This window comes from Tachyglossus aculeatus, chromosome X1 (genome assembly GCF_015852505.1).
Source record: "Tachyglossus aculeatus isolate mTacAcu1 chromosome X1, mTacAcu1.pri, whole genome shotgun sequence".
NCBI lineage: Eukaryota > Metazoa > Chordata > Mammalia > Monotremata > Tachyglossidae > Tachyglossus > Tachyglossus aculeatus.
The window spans coordinates 83798257-83813724 of NC_052101.1; the positions used below are offsets into that span (position 1 = coordinate 83798257).

The following is a 15468-nucleotide window of genomic DNA, read 5'->3' on the forward strand; positions in this document are numbered from 1 at the left end:
CTGATTAACTGATATTACCCATGAGCCATATTTAACATCAAATGGTAAGAACAAATCACCTACAATCAGGTCTCAGAACACAGTCTACTAGTACTGGGGTATCTTTCATTTCCACCCAGCTTCACTTGGGTCGGATACATAAAGAGATTGGATGACAGAATGTCCATGGAAATGCTGTATAGCATGGTGAATTGGGGCAAATGAAAGCAAGAACGGTAGAAAAACATGTTTTAAAGACTTGATGAGGCACAATCACAAAATAAATGTGGGACGATAGTGTACTGTTGAGAGACAACAGCAGCAGACAGACCAGTAGCTCTCAGAAGAGGTAGTGGTCTCCTCATACAGAGGCTTTGAGAAATCTGGCATGTCATACAGAGGATTCAAAAGTAGTGACAAGTGCTGCAAGTGGCAAATACATTAGTGCAGAAAAAAAGACTACCTTTCTGTATCCACAATGAGGATACACTGGTTGCTGCATGCATGCATGGAAATACATAGTAGCATTATCTTTGAATATGAAGGAAAGCTGTAAGGGTGCTGAATTATGACAGGATCATGTGAGGCAGTCTCTACCCTTATGGTGTCATAACCAATCATCATAACCAATCATTTCAAAGTACCAAACTATGGATATGAAGCAAAATCAAAAAGGGATTCAAGTACCACCAATCCTCCGAATCGCCGTACAACACAAAGGCTCTGTCCACCATGGTAGAGCAAAACAACCAGTAACTGCAGCCCTCCCACCTCGGCTCCCAGGGCTCCAGCTCCTAATGTGCCACGTGCGCACACTGAGCCGCAGGGACTCAAGCTGCTGCAGCATGCCCCTTCGGCCTCTCTCTCTCCACCACATGACCAAAAAAACCAACCATCATTGCCCTTCTCAGCCCTTCTCCCCACCAGAGCCAAGCAAATCCACTAGAAGCCCTGACACCTTCCTACCATGATATCCAGGGTCTTCAGTATCTTCCTTTACAGGACTGCCAGGCTGTCTCCCTGGAAACCTGCATCAAGCTCTCTCCTATTTCACTGAGGAATCTCCACCCCGACCTGCCCTATGCCACCCTGGCAGAAAAGAGAAAAGCAGCCACAGAGGCTGCTGCAGTGGTCACTGTGGCCACAGCTGTGACTGTGGACTTGGAGTTGCAAGGAGCCTAAAATTCTGCTCTTCTGACCACAGTACCCTACTGATCTTTATGTATTTGCTTCATCTTGCCTTAGTGTTTTGTTTCATCATTCTTTACATGTCTGTCACTTCCCCACTTATATTTATAGACTGAGTATCCTGAGGGCCAGGGACCATTTCCTCCTGTGTATTCTTTCCCAGTGCACAGTACAGTGCACTGAACACAGCAAATGCTTAATCAAACTATTACTACTACTATCAAAGGCGAGGCAAAGGACAATGTTTAAAGGTCACATGGTAGAGTAGACTGCAGCATGGCCTAGTGAGAAGAGCTTGGGCTTGGGCATCAGAGGACGTGGGTTCTAATCCCAGCTCCACCACTTGTCTGTTTTGTGACCTTGGGTAAGCCACTTAACTTCTCTGCGCCTCAGTTACCTCATCTGTAAAATAGGGATAAAGACTGTGAGCCCTAGGTGGGACAACTCAATTACCTTGTATCTATCACAGTGCTTAGAACAATGCTTAGCACATAGTAAGTGCTGAACAAATACCATTATTATTATTATTATTATTACTAGTGGCAGCACCAGAAAAATATATTGCCAGGTGAAGAGAGAGAGAAAGCCACATAAAAGGGGAAAAGTGCATTTCTGGATGGGTGAGTTTTGATCTGCATGTTAAAGTTCTGAAAATGACAGAACATTCACAATCATGTGCCTATTCTAATTCCAAAACACTGCTGACAACTGTCCTAATGGTTGTTTATCAAGTTGATATCATTATTTATGCTGTAAATATTAACCAGCCAAATTTAAATGACAGTAAGGAGAACAGTCAGCAAACAATCCAAAGCAAGTACACTGAAGAATTTACTCTATGGAACACACAATTACTTTTGAACTAATTAATGCAAGAGGAATCGTTAAGGAAAGGAATCTAAGAACAAATCATAGCCCTTGGATTACTGGCAGCTGGGTAGGGTCTGACTGAACAGAAACTGTTGGTCAAGTGGAGGAAGCAGAGAGGAAATTAAGGCAAAACAAGTGTGTAGATATCCTAGAGGTTTAATCCACAGATTCAGAAGAAATAGCGGTAAATCTAAGATGCTGCATCTTCTAGACTGTAAGTTCCTTAAGGGCAGAGATCATGTCTGTTAACTGGTTTGTACTCTCCTGAGCACTCAGCACAATGTGCTGCAGAGTAAACATTCAAGTACTATTGACTGATTGACTGCTGTGTAAACATTATTCTATCATCAAAAGAGGGAAACCATCAAAAGAGGGAAACGAGACCAGGGGAATTGTGCTCTCCAAATATATTAAAGAAAGTATCTGAGTATGTATGTGAAAACTCATTTCCTTCAAGAAACTACATCTCCATTCCATTGCTGGAGAGCGAGCTGGGGCTAACTTTATTGGTCAGACAATGGTCTCACTCACTGTTCCTCATTCTCACCTCTCCCTTGGCCTGCAACTCTCTCCCCCTCCGTGTCCAACAGACCACAGCTCTCCCCATCTTCAATCATAGCTCCTCCAGGAAGCCTTCCCCAAGTAATTTCTCACCTTCCCACCTTATAGCCTCCAGAGGACAGAACTTCTCTACCTTATAACTGAGAGGTCCATAACTATTATATCGCTTTGATTTGTCTGAATAATTAAGATTGTGAGCTTTATGAGCAGACACTGGGCTTCCAGAGCATTATTTTAATCCTCACCTAGTAAATATTTAAGGATAATCTTTTAAAATTCTTATATTCCATTTCCCAGATCTCGAATTAATTTTCTTATCTGTCTCCCCTTTGTGGGCAAGGGGTCAGGGTTCATGTCTACCAGCTCTACTGTACTGTACTTTCCCAATCACTCAGTACAGTGCTCTGTACACAGTAACTATTGACTGATCTACTCAAAATTATAATATTGTACCAGCAAAAAGAGGCATGAGCACCAGCTGCATAAACAAGATAGTCTGTGTCTTCGGCAGCAGTGACTTCATGATTTGTTCATTCAGTGTTTCATACAGTAGCCAATTTCGATGCTGAATCTTTTTACTTTTCAATGAAGATCGCAGGATACCTGCGAAAAATGAAGAGACTTGTAAGAATCAATGGGGAACATAATAAAGCATAATAAGGCATTATGGCACACACACTCCACCCCCGAAAGGAACAGAGGATGGGAGAATGAAGCCTGCAGCTTGATATTCCTGTCACCTCCCCTAATACAGATATTTGTCAAGCGCTTACTATGTGGAAAGCACTATACTAAGTGCTGCGGTTGATACACTATAAGCAGAATGGACACAGTCCCTGTCCTACATGGGGCTGACAGTCTAAGTGGGAGAGAGAACATGTATTTTTCAGCCCCATTTTAAAGATGAGGAAACTGAGGCACCAAGTTAAGTGTCTTGCCCAAGGTCATTCGGCAGGCAACTTGCAGAGCTGGGATTGTAACCCAGGTCCTCTGACTCCCAAGCCCATGCTCTTTCCACTAGGCCACACATTCTCTAGAGAAGCTTCTTCTAAATGTGAGCTCTTTGTGATCAGGGACTATCTCTAATTAATATTTCTCTGTACATCACCAAATGTCTGGTACAAGATTCTAAACATTGTGGACCTTCAATAAATAATTTTGAATGATGAGAGTCTGAGCTGAATTGGTATCCTCAGGTTTCATGTTGGGGGTTGGTAAACTCTGTGCAGAAAAGCCAAACAAAATGAAACTGTTGAGCAGAAGTTGCACAATTTATATTGAAATTTACAATTTAAAAATATAGTAACTCACATTACTTCACTGTGGAAAGGTAATTATGAGGTACAAAGAATTAGAATCTTTTAAAGGTAGTATTGTAACTTGCACTGCCATTTTCTAGAGGGACTTAAAGAGAAGAGAGAAAAGAGGGAGAAGAGGATGAGGAGAGGAGAGAAAAAGGGGGAGAGGGAGTAGGGAAGAGGGACAGAGGGTGAGAGGTAAAAGGGGGACGGGGGGAGGGAGAGGGAGAGGGAGAGTATGTTTCCCACTATTTGTAATTTATTTGAGTGTGTCTCCCCCACTAGATTGCAAGCTCCTTGAGGGCAGGGATCATGTCAGTCAACACTACTGCACCCTCCCAAGTGCTTAGCACAGTGCTCTACACAGAATAAGCATTCAGTAAATTCCACTGATTGACTGATATAGAGAAAACAAAAAATTCTTTCTGGTTGTTTCCATCTATGATGGAGGGAGGGTGAGTGCCAGAGTTGCAAAACACCATGCCTGCTGACTCCTTATCACCACCTCTTGGCCGCTCCATATCTGAAATGTGTTGGTGGTGAACCTTTCTTTCCTTCAGCTCTCTTGGGGACTGCAATAAGTGTGTGCAGCGCCTGGAACCCTGCCCCCGAGTGTGAATTGTTCCCAGCGCAGGAATGGATTGCTTTGGCTCCCTCCGGTGCCTTTGGAGGGTGAGTGGTCCCTTCCCTTGCCCAGTTTGGCTGACCCACCTCAACCCCGCTGCTGCTCTCCAATGGCAGCAGTGGTGGGAAGTTGTGGGTGGAGGAGCGGTAGGGATTAGGAGGGGGTAAGAGGACAGTTCCCTGCATCTGCTCCTCACCAGCTCATGCTCTTCGTTACTTGCAAGCTCACAATCAGTGGTATTTATTGAGCTCTTAGTGGATGCAGAGCGCTGTATTAAGCCCTTGGGAGTACAACAGAGTTGGTAGGCACGATCCCCGCCCACAAGGAGTTTACAATCTAGAGAGAAGTTCACCTTCTTACTTTGCCTCGTTCTCAACTCTCCTGCCTCTGATCTCTTGTTCATGCCTTTCTTCTTGACTGGAATTTCCTACCCCTTCACTTCTGCTAGATCACAGCTTTCCCCATCATCAAAGCATCCCATAAAATCCCATCTCCTCCAGGAGGTATTTCTTGATTAATCTTTTCTCTTCCTGGATTACAGTCTATTAACTACCAACTCAGCACTTTTGTACTCTCAGTCACCAGTAGGACATTTGTACATTTTGATTTAAAAACCACTCTACTGCTATTTAAGGACTTACTTATGTACACTTCCATTCTCCTCTTTCTCTTAACTGTATATGACTTTGTGTCTATCTCCCCTCTCAGACTGTAAACTCCATATGGACAGGCCTCTTTTTCTCTTCTACATCTTCTGTACTCTCCCAAGCACTTAGTGAAATGCTCTGCACACAGAAGGCATTCATTATTGGCTTCAAAGCTCTCCATCACCTTGCCCCCTCCTACCTCACCTCCCTTCTCTCCTTCTACAGCCCAGCCTGCACGCTCTGCTCCTCTGCCGCTAACCTCCTCACTGTACCTCGTTCTCACCTGTCCTGCCGTCAACCCCTGGCCCATGTCCTACCTCTGGCCTGGAATGCCCTCCCTCCACACATCTGCCAAACTAGCTCTCTTCCTCCCTTCAAAGCCCTACAGAGAGCTCACCTCCTCCAGGAGGCCTTCCCAGACTGAGCCCCCCCTTATCCTCTCCTTCTCCTCCCCATCACGCCCACTCCCTCCCTCTGCCCTACCCTTTGTCCTCCCCACAGCAATTGTGTATAATTGTACATATTTATTACTCTATTTATTTTATTAATGATGTGTATTTTTCTGTAATTCTATTCATTTTGATGGTACTGACACCTGTCTACTTGTTCTGTTTTGCTATCTCCCCTTTCTAGACTGTGAGCCCGTTGGTGGGTAGGGACTTTCTCTATATGTTGCAGAATTGTACTTTCCAAGCGTAAGCACTCAATAAATATGACTGAATGAATGAATGCTACTGAATGACTATCTGCCCCTAAACCTACATCCACTACTGTGAACACATGAGCACCAAAAGAAAAAAAAAATTAGTACCTTGAAAAATTACATCAGGGAGGTTCTGTGAAAAGCAGGGGCCACCCTAGTGGAGAGAGCATGTGCCTCAGAGTCAGAAGGACCTAAATTCTAATTCTGGCTCTGCCAATTGCTTGCCATGTGACCTTCAGGAAGTCACTTAACTTCTCTTTGCCCCAGTTTCCTCAATTGCAAAACAGGTATACCTGTTCTCTTTCCTACTTAGACTGTGAGCCCCATACAGGACAGGGACTCTGTTCGACCTAATAAACTTGTACCTATTCCAGTGCTTAGAACAGGGTTTGACACACAGTGAACGCTTAACAAATACCATAAAAGAGGCCCCTATTTAGAATTTCCAAAGCTCAGCAGGACTTTTCCAGACCTGTTTCTTGCCTTCTACTGGCAGAATGCTTCTCCTCTCAAATAGTACGGAAAAATAGAAGGATTTGAGACTGCTACAAAGGAAAAGCACTTCCCACTAACCACAGCTTTCCTCTGCAGCAGTCACCACTTATGGACATTGGCTTAATTATTTTTATTGACATAACGATTTTTGGTTGAAGGCAAGTTCTAAAAATCTGGTCAGGTGGGAATCGCATCATCATTTCATGAGTTCAGGTGGAAAACGAGTGTTGGGAAATCATTGAAAAACAGATGGGGCATAAAGAGAAGGCACAGAACAAAGTTATACATGGAAGATACCAGAAAGTCACAAAGACAGCCCTACTGCTACATGAACAATGCTCAGAGTATGCAATAAAAGCCAAGATACCAAACAGTATCCCACAATGCAACATGGAACAGTGACCCAGATTAGAGTAGCCTTGCTGGACAATAAACTAATACATTCATCGTTCCACATAAGAGCTAAGAGTACTGGAATTCCTCGATAAGGATAGATTAGGGTGACCTTGCTGGACCAAACTCCCACATCCTTATATGGGATACCAGTTCCTGGTTAGGTAGTATTGAAAACCAAGTGGCTGGAGAGGAAGGGGAGGGGAGAGGGGAGGGGAAGTAAGAATTAGGGTTTATTGTGCCCTTGTAGAGGGAGTTGTAAGACTAAAGGATGTGCAGTATTGGAAGGGATGAGGGTGGAATAAGCATGTAGAGGGGTGGGGTTGCAGGTGGTCTGTATATGTTGGTGTCAAATTGCAAAAAAGTTAAGCAGTGTGGCACAGTGGAAGGAGCACGGGCTTGGGAGTCAGAGGTCATGGGTTCAAATCCCGGATCTGCCAATTGTCAGCTTTGTGACTTTGGGCAAGTCACTTAACATCTCTGTGCCTCAGTTACCTCACCTGTAAAATGGGGATTAAAACCGTGAGCCCCCCGTGGGACAACCTGATCACCTTCTAACCTCCCCAGCGCTTAGAACAGTGTTTGGCATATAGTAAGCACTTAATAAATGCCATCATTATTATTAAGTGGGGTGCCATTCCTGTGTCATTTGCAGTTTCTCTCTGCTGAATCAATCAAGAAAACCAATTGCATATAATTCCTCATGAACCAGAAACAGGTTAATCTTTTTTGTTGCTGCTAAATTGTTGCTACATCAGTAACAACCAAATTTACTGAGCTCTTACTAAGTCAGGTGACCTAGATTCCAGGTCTAGCTCTGTCATCGGCCTATAGGCAAGTTATTTAGCCCCTCTGTACTCCAATTTCCTCATCTGCAAAATGGGCATAATTAAAGCAATATGGTCTAGTGGAAAAGGCATGGGACTGGGGGTCAGGAGACTTGGGTTCTACTCTCAACTCTCTCACTGGCCTGCTGGATGACCTTGGGGCAACTGCTCTGAGCCTTGGTGAGGAATCATTTGTAAAACTGGCAAAAATATATATACTCTCCCTATCTCTTGGTTTGGGGGGCACAGGCCTTTACCTGACCTATCTTGGATCAATCAATTCTATTTATTGAGCATTTACTGTGTGCAGAGCACTGAACTAGCACTTGGGAGAGTAAAATATGGTAGAGTTGGTAGACACTTTCCCTGCCCACAGTGAGTTTACAGCCTAGATCTACTCCAGTGCTCAACCCAGATGCATGGAAGGGATTTAAATGGTGGAAGTGGCTGTACTTTTGCCCACAGTGGTTCTTAACTGCCTCCAAAACTGGTACAGATAGAGTCAGCAATCCCTGCACACCACTATTCTAGGGTCACTGGGATTGTTGACTGCATTTGCAGCAAGCCTGGAGACAGTTAGGACCTTAGCCCAAGCAAAAGTACAGTTGCTTTCACCAATCAGCTGGTAGTTTGGATCTACCTGGCTGGCAGGCCCAAATGAATCACTTGGTGGCCCAGGTCCAGGTTGTGGGCTGGATTCTGCCCACTCTGAGCTGCAGTAAAATCCATGTGAAAGTCAATGGTCTATGAGAGCTCACATATATGATGAGATATTTTCACTATCTCTTTTCTTCTCTTCTACTTCATTCCACAGACTCACCTTTTTGCTTGTTAATCTTTGTAACTGACTTTTGCCGCTTTGACCGGCTAAAACCTGATCCTTTTTTTATGTCGATAAAAATCAAACTTTTCTTTTTAGCAACTGAGCTTTTAGAAACATTCCTACTGGAGAGTCGACAGGAAAACAAGGTAAAAGAAAAAAAACAATGTTAATGTTGAAGAATGATTTACCAAACCCACAGAGCAGCTAAATAAGGAATATCCTTCTATTAGATCAAAGAATGAAATAATTCACTAAACATTTTCAAGTCTCTCTCCAGAATTATCTGTTAGATATTATTACAATGTCCAAGCCCCTCTGAGCATGGTTTAGTGGAAAGGACACAGGCTTCGGACTTGGGTTCTACTATCGACTCCACCACTCATCTGCTGTGTGTCCTTGGGCAAGTCACAGGGCAGTTCTGGCAAAATCCAGGGCCAAACCCAGGCTGCACAGCAGGCATTCCCAAGAGCCTGGCCCCCTCCTACCATGTCCCTCATAATGTGTGCCCAGCCTCTGCACCTTTACCTAGCCTGCCTGTCTGCTTTCAGCCCGGTACTGCTCCGTGGTTCAACTTGGCCCAGGAGGTCCCCACACTCCACGGCTGACCACTCCACCCTCCCCAATGACTGCAGCTTTGCCTTGGGCAGGCCCCCATTCTTGCAGGTGCCACAGCTGAAATGTGGATCTGGGGCTCAGAGCTCTGGGGCCCTGGGCATTCACAGGTCATGATGTTCTGGAGTGGGGGGCAGAGGGAAGGGATGGCATGGGCAGTGCTGGGGTCAGGGGTGGATGAGGGGTGCAGGGAGGTCTTGTTTGCTGGCCTAGGTGCTGCCAGCTACCAGTTGGTAGGTCCTGTTCTCTCTAGAACTGTGATGGGGATACGAGGGAGCGGTAGGGTTGCCAGTTCTGGTCCTTGGAGCAGCCTCAATGGATACCTACCTGTAGTCACCCCTTGCCCTCCCCCAAGTACCGGGCTCACAGACTTGTCATTTAGGTAATAGCCCTTCTCTCAGGTCACTTGGAGCCAGGGGTTCCCCACAGCTATCGCTGTGATTTTGAGTGAGAAGCAGCGTGGCTTAGTGGAAAGAGCATGGGCTTGGGAGTCAGAGGTCATGGGTTCTAATCCCGGCTTCACCACTTGTCAGCTGTGTGACTTTGGGCAAGTCACTTAACTTCTCTGTATCTCTGTTATCTCATCTGTAAAATGGGGATTAAGACTGAGCCCCATGCGGAACAACTTGATAATCTTGTATCTACCCCAGCACTTAGAACAGTGCTTGGCACATAGTAAGTGCTTAACAAATACCATTATTATTATTATTATTAGTGGCTACAGCATGGGCCTGAGAGTTTCTAATCCTGGATCTGCCACATGTCTGCTGTGTAACCTTGGGAAAGTCACTTAACATCTCTGGGCCTCAGTTCTCTCATCTGTAAAATGGGGATTAAGACTGTGAGCCCCATATGGAACAGGGACTGTGTCCAACCTGATTAACTTGTATCTACTCCAGTGCTTAGAACAATGCTTGGCACATAGTAAGTGATTAACACTATTACTATTACTATTATTATTATTATTATTATGAGTGACTAGCTAGATGGTGGGGTGGACGAAGGTGGGTGGGTGGGGCATCCTGGACATCATCAAGCCCTGGGATGGGCTGTCCCTGGTTGGACTACCCTAGATCAGCCAAACTGCCCCTTCTGTTTCTGAATCCGATCAAGCGTAGCCCTGGGCAGTCAGCAAATTAAGGTTTCTAAACTGTAAGCTCCTTTCGGGCAAAGATAGTGTCCACCAACTCTATTGAATTGTATTCCCCTAAGAGCTGAGAGCAGTACTCTGCACAGTATGCATTTAATAAATACCACTGATTGATCAACTATTTAGGTACATATGTGTTAGAATAACGTTCCCTAACTCTGACATGTTCTATCCAAAACATATAATGAAACCATGTGTTCTGGCAAAATGGAATATACATTGTTTTTCATATTTCCAGGATGGGTTTTACCTTGTTGAGCTGCTTCAATCTATGCTCTGTTCCTCCTCCCCATCAAAAGTGTAGTAATGCACCCCGGAGATGTAAACAGAAGGCATACTTACCGAATAACTGCTAAGTCATCTGCCTTCATAGTCAAGGATGTAACAGTCTTGGCACTGGAAGGATGAGTCGATTCATTCGCATATTCTTTAGCTTCCTTGGATACAGCCTTGTTCTCTACTTGATTAGAACATGCTTTGCAGATTATACAATTGCTACCTTTTTAATTGCTGTTCATAAGTGCACTGTAAGATATCTATCAACCCCTTGCAATAATAACTCCAAACCATAAAATCAGAAATTAAATGAAATAAGCTTTCCTGTTAAATAAAAATTTGAGAAAAGGCCAAAGTTCAAAACAAAAATCACCATGCAATCAGCAAAATCAAAATGGAACTTACCAAAACACACATATAAGGTTGGGATAATTTTAAATTTACTGGCAAATGTTTCAAAAATAAGCAATTTAGGGAAAGGAGAAGGAAGAGAACTGCTTTTCAGAGTGGAAAGCATATAAAGGAAGATGTAATGACAATGTTCATCACATTTTCTGCAAAGTTTTGGATTTTGCACATTATGGGAACATAAATAATTACATATTGAAGGAACAATATTGTCACACCATGCTGTACACTAGGTATGGCCACTATTTTAGAGAGATTTTAGTTGACAACAGGAAGCATTTCTTCACTTTCAGAGTCATAAAAACATTGAAACAGGCTCCATCCTTGGAGCTCTTTAATAAAAAATAAACAAAAATATACCTTTTTTCATGGTGCTGAGGATAGGATTTAAGCACACAAGCTCCATGTGCTAAGGGTGAGTGTTGGTCTGATGCAAAACTGGGTGCTGTGAATTAATTGGGAAAAGCTTTCTGGAGAAGCTGGGATTTTATGAGGGCTTTATGATGGCCATAGCCCAGGTGTGGTCTGGTGCGGGAGTTCCAGGTTCGGGGAATGGCTTGAGACAGAGGTTGGAGGTAGGATAGTCAAGAGTGAGGTACCAGGTGAGTTTAAGAGGTGCAAAGAGTGCAAGCTGAAGTTGAGAAGAAAAAGAGAATCAATATATAAGATGGGGACAGCTGGTAGAGAGATGATTTATTTCCATTTTGATTCTTTGTAACTACCTTTCTAAAAGCCAGTTTTTATTTTAAGACAGTCACAGGAAGTATACTAGTGAAACAGAGGTTCTCTTTTATTGGCTACCAGTGAAATACCAAACTCATAATGCATGTTTCTTCACGTCTTTCTCTCCAAATCATTTTTCTAAAAAAATCAATCTGCAAGCATCTTCCCACTCCTCAAACACCTCCAATGACTGCCCATCCATCTCTGCATCAAACAGAAATTCCTTACCATCAGATTTAAGGCTCTCCCTCCTTCTTATCCTTGCCCCTCTTGCACTACAACCCAACTCTCAACTCACCTCATTTCACTCCTCTAACACCAACCTATTTACTATGTCTCTACCTCATCTCTCTCACCCTTGATCCCTTGCTCACGACCTCCTTCCTGCCTAGAACTCTTGCACCCTTATCTGACAGACCTCCACTCTCCCCAACTTCAAAGCCTTACTAAAATCTTATCTCCTCCAGGAAGCCTTCTTTGGCTAATCTCTCATCTCCCCTCCCTATTTTTCCTTCTGTGTCACCTTTGCACTTAAGTCCATGTATATATCCTTATTTTCTGTTGTTTTCCTTCTGTTAGTAATTCATTTTAGTGTCTGTCTCCCCTGCTAGATTGAAAACTCCTTGAGGGCAGGGATCGTGTTTACCTACTCTACTGTTCTCTATCAAGTTGACTGTTTCACAAAACTTTGTAAATAACATTAGTAAAAATTTCATGATACTACACAAGGAATGAAATTCCCTCCCCTACATAGAAAGGTAAATAAATGCAAAAAAAGGCTAAATGAAGTACAAGCTACATGAAACTGGCATGCAGTGGGAAAGCAAACAAGGAGACAATGCAGTATGTTCACCCTACCAGCGCTATGGTGTCTTGAAAATTTACCCGGCTGACAGAATACGTTACTATCTTTCTTTTTAACAACGCTGGGCTTTGGCTCCTGCTGTTCAAAAAGTTCTCTTTGCTTCGAAACTAAACATTCCACTCCTAAAAAATGAAATAAAAGCACTTCAAAGAACAGGAAGTCCAGAGATCATACCAATTACAATTTGCCTGTTTGAGCTAGGATTTTTCTTCCAAAAAAGAGCTAGTTTGATAGCACTATTTCTTTGAATAGACAGCAGTGGTAAGAGCTGCTAGTTCTTTTTGAAGGCCAGCGGGCTTGAAATACAAACTCCTAGAGGGATCACGGAAGTCTTGTCATGTAAAATGTACTGCCTCAGTCAAAGTGAGATACAGCCCTAAAAACTACAACCTGCAACTCAATTATGATGATGATGGTATTTGTTAAGCGCTTACTATGTGCCAAGCACTGTTCTAAGCACTGATGTTTAAGTGAAGTGTAGTACGCTTCAATTTCAGAAATCAAGAACTGTGGAACAAATCACAACCCAAACTAGTTATTTCTTGCGTAAAACAAGCTGAGGCCTGAGGAACAATCAGTAAGACTTTTTTCATTACGTTTCCTTTTCCTTCCCAATCACTTCCTTTCGCCCCAGGGATTCCCTGCCACTCCAGTTTCTTTCTGATACCCTATTCCCTGTCCTCCTCGTCCTCCAGCGCTCCATCTCTGCCTTTTTCTGTGTATACCAGAAGGCTATTAGATTGCCCTCTGCTTTTGCCTTTTGAACACCAGGTGCCAGGGGTGTTTAGTGTGTGGTGGTGAGGGACCTAGTTATCTCCATATTCACCCACCTCATCAATTTCCTAAGGGGATCAGCCAACCATTGGCCGATCTCTCTGATCTCCCATCCTCCGGTCTCTCCCTACTTCAATCTATACTTCACGCTGCTGCTGGAATCATCTTTGTACAGAAACGCTCTGGGCATGTTACTCCCCTCCTCAAAAATCTCCAGTGGCTACCAGTCAACCTACGCATCAGGCAAAAACTCCTCACTCTTGGCTTCAAGGCTCTCCATCACCTCACCCCCTCCTACCTCACCTCCCTTCTTTCCTTCTACAGCCCAGCCCGCACCCTCCACTCCTCTGCCGCTAACCTCCTCACTTTGCCTCGTTCTCGCCTGTCCCGCCGTCAACCCCCCGGCCCACGTCCTCCCCCTGGCCTGGAATGCCCTCCCTCCACACATTCGCCAAGCTAGCTCTCTTCCTCCTTTCAAAGCCCTACTGAGAGTTCACCTCCTCCAGGAGGCCTTCCCAGACTGAGCCCCCTCCTTCCTCTCCCCCTCCCCGTCCCCCCACCCTACCTCCTTCCCCTCCCCACAGCACCTATATATATGTTTATATAGATTTATTACTCTATTTTACTTGTACATATTTACTATTCTATTTATTTTATTTTGTTAATATGTTTTGTTTTGTTGTCTGTCTCCCGCTTCTAGACTGTGAGCCTGCTGCTGGGTAGGGACCGTCTCTATATATTGCCAACTTATACTTCCCAAGCGCTTAGTACAGTGCTCTGCACACAGTAAGTGCTTGATAAATACAATTGAATGAATGAATGAATGATCTTAATTTTCTACCCTTTCCCTCTAAGGTTTGGCTAATCTGCAACAGCCAGGTGACTGATTTTTTTTAATGATATTTGTTACGTGCTTACAATGTGTCAAATGCTGTTCTAAGCGCTGGAGTAGATTCAAGTTAATTAGGTTGGACACAGTCCCTTTCCCGTAAGGGGCTCACAATCTAAGTAGGAGGGGTTAAGTTCTCCCTCCTACTTAGATTGTCTCCGTGTCTTTTTAAAGGCTTAGTTTGTTTCCATTATAGTTTCTGATCTGGTACGCTCATTTTCCCAAAAAGATATGTCCATGTCTCCCCACTCCTCAATAACCTCCAATTGTTGCCCATACACCTCTGCATCCAACAGAAACTCCTTACCAGTGGCTTTAAGGCAATCAGATTTCCCCTCCTACCTAACCTTGCTGCTCTCCTACTACAACCCAGGCCTCACACTTCACTCCTCAATGCCAACCTACTCACTGTACCTCGATCTTGTCTATCTCACTATCGACCCCTTGCCCACGTCCTCTCTCTGGCCTGGAACTCCCCTTTTCCCTTCATATCAGGCAGACCACTACTGTCCAAAACCCTCTTAAAATCAAATCTCCTCCAAGAAGCCTTCACCAAGTGCTCATTTCCCCTACTCACTCTCCCTTCTGCATCACCTATGCACTTGGGTCTGTACCTTTTAAGTAATTGATATTCACCCCACCCTCAGCCCCACAGCACTCATGTACATATCCTTATACCCTGCCATTTCCCCTATCTGCAATATATTTCAATGCCTATCACCACCCCCCCCCCATCCCCAGACTAAGCTTGTGTGCATGGATTGTGTCTACCACCTCTTTTGTACTGTACTCTCTCAAGTACTTAGTACAGTGCTCTGCATCCCAAAGTCGTCAGTAATCATCGCTGATTAACTGTTTCATGCACTTTGCCCCAGGTTATGCTCTCAGTTACCCTTCTTCCCTCTGAGTTCCCTGAAGGCCTTGGGATATCAAAACTGAGGAGGCCTACAGCTCTCATGCATGACATTTCTCATTCTCCATTCAATCACTCAATCAATCACATCTATTGAGCACTTACTGCAGAGTCCCGTACTAAGCGCTTGGGAGAGTGCACTATAACAGAGTTGGTGGGCATGCTCCCTGCCCTCAACGAGCTAATAGTCTAGAGGACTGGTGTTTTTTAACCCAGTGTTTTGTGTCTCAGTTTAAAGCATCTTTCTCCTTGATTGGGACCACTTCATGCTCTAGGGATGTTGCTGATGTTACATCAAGTCTTCACTCTCCCAATTCCCCTCAAGAGTACTATAATGTCTTAAGCCACTTCTCGCAATTTCTCAGTAGATGTTAGTGTGGCTCTTCACTGCCTACTGGCACTGTTCCTAAACCACTGGTTGATTATCACCCTCCAGTGTGGCCAAAACT

General features: G+C 44.1%; 1 protein-coding gene across 6 annotated transcripts in view; it reads right to left on the reverse strand.

Annotated features, from left to right (window-relative positions):
- Positions 1 to 15468, reverse strand: part of CFAP92 (cilia and flagella associated protein 92 (putative)) — an 84071-nt gene that overhangs the window by 51303 nt on the left and 17300 nt on the right. For 4 of the 6 annotated variants that reach the window (XM_038740824.1, XM_038740825.1, XM_038740820.1 and 1 more), the window contains exons 6-9: positions 12437 to 12565; positions 10514 to 10631; positions 8407 to 8531; positions 3052 to 3201 (exon numbers count right to left, since the gene is read on the reverse strand). In XM_038740824.1, coding sequence (XP_038596752.1) covers positions 3052 to 3201; positions 8407 to 8531; positions 10514 to 10631; positions 12437 to 12565 — 522 coding nt within the window. The remainder of the gene's footprint in view (positions 1 to 3051; positions 3202 to 8406; positions 8532 to 10513; positions 10632 to 12436; positions 12566 to 15468) is intronic. The other 2 variants (XM_038740822.1, XM_038740821.1) reach the window with 2 other exon arrangements.